This window comes from Vipera ursinii (assembly GCF_947247035.1).
Source record: "Vipera ursinii genome assembly, chromosome: 1".
Taxonomy (NCBI): domain Eukaryota; kingdom Metazoa; phylum Chordata; class Lepidosauria; order Squamata; family Viperidae; genus Vipera; species Vipera ursinii.
The window spans coordinates 120,025,091-120,032,114 of record NC_139512.1 but is presented as its reverse complement, the minus strand read 5'-3'; the positions used below and the strand labels follow the sequence as shown (position 1 = coordinate 120,032,114).

At 40.7% G+C, this 7,024-nt stretch overlaps 1 protein-coding gene across 3 annotated transcripts in view; it reads right to left on the bottom strand.

The window, feature by feature from the left end:
* Nucleotides 1-1,504: 1,504 nt before the first annotated feature.
* Nucleotides 1,505-7,024, bottom strand: part of PTPRN (protein tyrosine phosphatase receptor type N) — a 45,736-nt gene continuing 40,216 nt past the window's right edge. For 2 of the 3 annotated variants that reach the window (XM_083352453.1, XM_083352455.1), the window contains 3 exons: nt 5,168-5,232; nt 2,847-2,920; nt 1,505-2,467 (listed from right to left, as the gene is read on the bottom strand). In XM_083352453.1, coding sequence (XP_083208579.1) covers nt 2,396-2,467; nt 2,847-2,920; nt 5,168-5,232 — 211 coding nt within the window. In that variant the 3' untranslated portion in view covers nt 1,505-2,395. The remainder of the gene's footprint in view (nt 2,468-2,846; nt 2,921-5,167; nt 5,233-7,024) is intronic. The other variant, XM_083352454.1, reaches the window with a different exon arrangement.

Genomic DNA, 7,024 nt, shown 5'->3' with positions numbered 1-7,024 from the left:
CCCACACACACACACACTCCTCGGCCCTTCTAGCAAATTTTTCTTGAAATAATGACTACAGATAACACAATCCTGTTCAACATGTCTGTAACTTGGAGTGGATCTGGTCTCTTTTGTAATGCAGAGTGCTGGCCTGGTACAAAATGGAAGACATTTATCAATAAACTCATTTGCAATTAACACTGTCTCAGAAATGTTTGGAAAGAGGTTAGGGAGGAATTATTTTAACCTTTCTGAAAAATCGGTAAAAAGGCTATCAATGACAGGTAATTCAAAGACCAAATTCTCCCATTTGGTATCCTGCCTGTTTCCACACAGGGTGAGCATTGTATTTCACCAAATTGCAGTTGTATTTAGGTTATTTTTTTACCTCCTTTAATTTATTACCCTCTTAACAGAGGATAAAATCAAGCCTGAGTTGGATATTTTAAAAAGATTGCTTCCTTCCTTGGTGTTTAGGGTTACCATCTCCTATACCAGGGGTAGGCAACCTCGGCTCTTTTATGACTCATGGACTTCAACTCCCAGAATTCCTGAGTCAGCATGACTCAGCATGACTCAGGAATTCTGGGAGTTGAAGTCCATGAGTCATAAAAGAGCCGAGGCTGCCTATCCCTGCCCTATACACTTACATTTAGATAAATCTTAAGAGCTTCTTACAGCTTCAAGGATGAAGAACAAAACTAGCTAGAGGAATTGCCTTGTGAAAATATATAGAACAGGTTAAAGAGTTTAGGTGTATAACTTTTTTAAAAAATAATTTCAACTGGTATGGTCCAGAGTGCTCGGGAAACAAAGTGGTATCCTTGAAAGGCATCCACACATGGCTGGCTATGGCAAAGAGGGTCAGAGACAAACTACCTGTTTCACAAAAGGTAGTCCGCCCTCTCCCTTTCCTGACCACAGGTTATAATTCTACGGTTGTATATATGGGGTAGTGGTGGTGATGGGTTAGTTAAAAACGTTTTCATTGGACCTACTTGAAATTGGGTTGCACTGTTCTCGTGTAGACTCAGATAACATGACTGCTCAGATCATGGGTGCCTACGTAATCTGGGGGGGAAAAATCAAGCCGAGGAGGCAGGAAAAGATGGCAAGGCTAGTGCTTAGGTGGGCTAAAGTGTGCGCAGAAAAGGCTTAGGCACGGACAGAACATGCCTGGTGTTCCTTCTGCTTGTGAAAGGGCAGCAGATAGAAAGGCAGGGTGTATTATATTTTTAAGCATTTCAAAATTGGATATGTGCATGTATGTGTTTGCACATATATACCCATACCCATTCCCAAGCACATATATAACAAGGACTGGGGTACTAGGGTACCCTTTGGCACCACGTGGGCAACTCTCTGACTCCTCTATGTGCCAGTCCTTTTGAAGCTAATTCTACTTCCAGGAAAATACCTGGCACTCCAAGTTGTTATCTATAAAGCTTTTGGCATGAGCAGACGATACATTTTTCTGCCTGGTTGTACACAAGATGGGGAGGCTGGGCTGCAGCTGCACAAATGCGACACAAAACCTTTATTCACATCAAATACAAAATTAGATTCTCTAGAAATGTCTCTTTGTGATAAGTAACACCCAGGAGAAAGTAGGGAGACAACACAGCAATTAGCAGCTGTAGGGCCATCTCCCTGTGACGTTCCCTTCCTCCGTTTAGGGAAGGGAGCAAATGGCTGTGACTAGGCTTGGCTCCAGGCCTGCAGGAAACAGAGAAGGAGGACAACAGTGGGACAACAATGAGCGCAGAAGCAGTGTTAAGTTCTTCCCTTGCTGTGGGCACAGAATCAGGAGGTGAAATTTAGAGAGGGAAGAATGGAAGAAGGATGAAAATCGGCAAGTGACGTAACCTAGCTTCTGCTAAGGCATTACCATTTCTACTCATTTCATTTGGGCACTAGGGCTAAGCAGGATACTGGAGAGAAAAAAGAAATGGGCCCACAGCCCACCCATTGCAAATCTACTTGCTTTGACCAATGCCCATAAACATAAAGTAGGCACTTCAGAAAACTGGTCTTTAATGCATCTCACAAGGAGGCTAACTCTTCTTTGGACTACAGCCCCTGTATTGCTCCATGGCACATCCTCTCACGAGAGAGGTGACCTGGCTGTCCAAAAAGGGACCCACTCTTCTATCCACCAAGGGCTGCTTCCAGAGAGACCAGGGTGGAGTAGGCCTTAGCAGCATGAGGGTTATAGGATGTTGATTGGATGAGCCCCAATTGAGCAGGTAGGTAAGGGGCCAGCATTTCCACAGGGCAATTAAATGCAGCCATGGTGAACCACATGGAGATGATACATGGTAAAGGGAAAACACCCCAGGCAAGAACACAGCAACAGCAGAGGCAAAGGGTCAGGTTGGGGAATCACCAAGTTGGGATATGCTGAATAGAGGCTTCATTGTGGCAGAGCTTTCAGGATGGCATTCACTTCCTCTGCCACGGCTGTCAGTGCAAATTCAAACTGGTCCTGGGAATACAAAAGCCAAGTGTGTAAAGTAGCATGGGCATAATCAACAGAAACAAGGATTTCGGTCCCTTTTTTTCTCTTCTCTACCCCCTTTCCCTTAGAACGGAGAAGCACTGCCCCCTCTAATAATATAACAATTCTAAAAAAAAAAGTCCAGTTTCTTTTTAAACTTTAGCTTGAACCCTTTATACATAAGCACTACCTCTCTTCTCTCTTGGCCGAGAGCCTCCTACTTCCCCCAGAATCGTATGATGCACTTAAAAGACAATATTTCATATTTACATATAGCCAGGACATTGATTTGTTCTCCTAAGTAGTCAGCTCTTCCATCAAGAGGACTGCATAGAACTCTTGTGAGCAAGGAATCATCAAGACGTACCTTAATCTGCACCACACCTGGTCTCTGGTCCCTCACGTGCTCCAAGGTGGCTGCAATATCTATCTCCTTCACACCTAGTACAGTATAGAGGTGAGGAGGTAAAAATCAGAAATGGGTGAATAAGAACTGTTCTATGGGGGACATTCGTATTTGCATAAATCCCACATTCAAAATACGTGAGTAGACACAGAAGAGGTTAAAACAGATGTAGAATAGATGGCAGATAGAAAAGACGTGGCCTTCAAAGCCACAAAGCCTTCAAACGGTGGTGGTGTACAGTGTTATACTTGCACTCTTATGGAATTAGTATAACAATCTCTAGGGAAAGAGAATCACAGTAAGAAGAAATTCAGACTATAAGTTCATATATTTACTAAGTATATAGTAAATAATTTTAATAGTAAATTTAATCTAATTTAATAATTAGTAAATGAACAGCTACATAAATCAATGAATACATACTTTATGAAGATAGTGAGGAGGATACAGGGGCTATCCAATATATGGAATGGGGCATTACTTGTTTGCTGGACAGAATTTATGCACGATCTCTAAAAGAACAAGTTCATTTCTGCAAGTTTGTTGAGAGCAAAAAGTTGAGAGAAGCAGAGAGGCTTATGACAGATGCCGTTCTAAGGTCTTTAGAAAGTTAATTTGCTGTTATACAGAATTAATCTCTTGTGGAAAAAAGATTAGTTGGAGGAAAAGGAAAATGATCAATTGGAAGGAATCAATATCTTGGGAAATGAACTATTGAAAGGAATATTGAAAGAGTTGTTTCTATTTCAAGAGCATTATATCAAAATATACATTTTTTTAAAAAGGGCAGATTGTTCCAGGGAAGAGATCTGATGTGGACTCCAAAAAATAATTGCTATTAGTGCTCAGGATGCTCTATTTATTTTAGGTATTTATTAACATTAGGAATTTTAAGGAAAATGAAAACAAAATGTTCTTCAGAGAGATGTGTTTAAGAGGTGATCTCAATTATTTTCAAATAGCCTGAACAAACCATTCTGACTGACAAGTTATTTCTGAATATCCTAAATTAAGGTTGTACAATTTTCTTTGGGTTGAAGGTTTGAACTTGACCTTAAATGGTATATCAGGAGCTGCAAAAAAGTGGATGGAGTCAAGAAAAAAGATTAAATTCATGAAATATATATATAAAGTTAAGTACAATAATATTGTCCATGCAGTATGACAATTTTCTAATTCCTTCAAGTTAAAAAAGCCAGATTTTGAAGGGGCAAAACTTTCACAGAGACCATCATTGTCTGGCTAACTGGTCATAGAATCAATTAGTAGGAATGTAATATTTTCTTGTCAAAATAATACCTCAGGCATTAAAACACAATATTATGAATGTTTTAGACTTTCTATTACTGTAATGCTCGGTATTAGAAAGAATTTAAGAGGATTCAGAAAAGTCTTGCCTAGCTACCCTAACCCTAATCCAACCTGAACATCTGTTTGGTAGTAAGCGTTATTAAATAAAATATTATTTGAGAGTTCTTTCACAGTATGTAGATAAGGAGGGGGGGAAAAGAACATTATTTGAATTTTCAAATGTTGACTTTTTATTTTTGGTTTTTGCTAATATTCCTCATTAAAGTTTCCTGAGCAAACTTAGCAATTAAAGAATAAGAGAATGGCCAATTATGGATGAGCAACTGGCTGTGCGACATAAACATAGATTAGGAATAGTGATCAGTTTTTGTGACTAGGTTGTCAACAATGGAACCAGAAAGGATCTATGCTGGAGTTCATGCTAATGTTCATGTTAATTTTAAATAACCAAATTTAAAGGAATGAGCAGTGAGGTTGTAATTTTTTAAATAACATTACTTAGAACGACCGAGAGGGGGGAAAAAAGCTCTGGAGTAATATATTTATGATGTCAGTGAAGGTAGATTTTAAGCTTAGAAAAATGGAAAGTATGATGAAATATACATACATATATTATGTGAGGAAAATACAGAGGGAAAGCTTTTTGACTCTTATAATAACTAGAATCAGGGATCATCACAGAAGTTAAGTAATGGGTGGATAAGTAAATGGAAACATTTCCTTACATATCGGTAGTTAAACTACCCACTATAGCAGTATGCAGTAACATCCATTAATTGGAGTAGCTTTAAGAAGGCTGGACATGGCTATCAACAGCAGGAATTAATAATCTTGCTTCCCATTTCTCAAAGGCTTGTTGCTATGGGAACAGACTAGCTAGGCCATTTGTCTGCTGCAGCAGCCTGTACCTTCTTATGTTGAATTGACAACTGTTTGCAGAAAATGCAAATCTCTTCCTCACACCATCTTACCTTTTGCCATTCGGTTTAAAACCATGTCAATAAGAATGTATGTTCCAGTCCTTCCTGCACCATCACTGTAAAACATAAGGAAACACACCTGAGGTTTCAAACAACAGCAGGCTACATAATCTTCACCAAGTTCAACATGAGGAAGGTCTAGCTCACAGAAATCTGCTGAAACTTGCTATAACTTAGCCTTCAGTTTTGACATGCCATATAACAACAACAACAATAATAATAATAATAACAGTAGTAGTAATAGTAAAGTTGGAAGGGACCTTGGAGGTCCCTTCTAGTCCAACCCCTGCTCAGGCAGGAAACCATACCAGGGATGTCAAAATGCCATCCCATGGGCCGGATGCGTCATGCAGAAGCCACACCCACCCCATTGCTGGCAATGGCAAAACTGTCCCGATATGTTGTGTGACGTCACGTGACGTCGCAGGTTTGACATGTCTGCTCTACACCATTTCAGACAAATGGCTGTCCAGTCTCTTCTTAAAAACTTCCAGTGTTGGAGCGTTCACAGCTTCTGGAAGCAGGTTGTTCCACTGGTTGATTATTCTGTCAGAAAGTTTCTCCTTAGTTCTAGGTTGCGTCTCTCTTTTGTTAGTCTCCATCTGTTGCTTCTTGTCCTGCCTTCATGCGCTTTGGAGAACAGCTTGACTCCCTCTTCTATGTGGCAGCCCCTGAGATATTGGAACACTGCTATCATGTCACCCCTCACCCTTCTCTTCATTAAACTACACATACCCAATTCCAGCAACTGTTCCCTTTATGTTTTAGCCTCCAGTTCCCCTAATCATTTTGTTGCTCTTCTCTGTACTCTTTCTAGAGTCTCAACATCTTTTTTACATCATGGTGACCAAAACTGGATGCAGTATTCCAAGTGTGGCTTTACCAAGGCATTGTAAAGTGGTATTAACTCTTCACGTGATCTTGATTCTATCTCTCTGTTAATGCAGCCTAGCACTGTGTTGCCTTTTTTGGCAGCTGCAGCACACTGCTGGCTCATATTTAAGTGATTGTCCACTAGAACTCCAAGATCCCTCTCACAGTTGCTACTATTGAGCAAGGTACCACCTATACCAGGGTTGACAAACTGCCGGCCCACAGGCTGGATGCATCACAAGGAAACCATGCCCACCCCATTGCCGGCAATGGGGAATGTCCCGAATTTGACATGTCTGACCTATACTATACCTGTGTATTTGGTTTTTCTTGCCTAAATGTAGAACCTTACTTTTTTCACCACTAAATTTCATTTCGCTAGATAGCACCCAATGTTCAAGTCTGTCCAGATCCTCTTGTATCTTAAGCCTATCTTCTGGAGTGTTGGCTGTTCCTGCCAGCTTGGTGTCATCTGCAAATTTGATGAGTTCCCCATCTATCCCCTCATCCAAATCATTGATGAAGATGAAGAGCACTGGGCCCAGAACAGAGCACTGGGGCACCCCACTACACTGTTCCCTCCATGTAGATGCTGTTCCATTGAGGACCATATGCTGAGTACGGCTGGTCAGCCAGCTACGAATCCATCTGCTGGTGATGCTGTCTAACCCACATTTAGTTCTTGGAAGGATGTTTGTGAACCTGAATGGCAGGTTAACCTGCTATCCTTTTCCTGACCAGATTTTTGAACTTCTGGAATGCATTTGCTATGAGGGACAAAATTCTAGCTCTGTCCTGCCCAGCCACAACAATTTTCATAACTTATTTATTTGAATGCATTACCTCCCAACTCCAATGGACCCTTATTCTTGTCACACACCTCTGACAAAATATCTCACATCCCTTGTCTGCTTGAAAAGTCAACACCAAATGAAGTAGTTTTTTTCTCATGACATCTGTTCAATCCCCTGACCA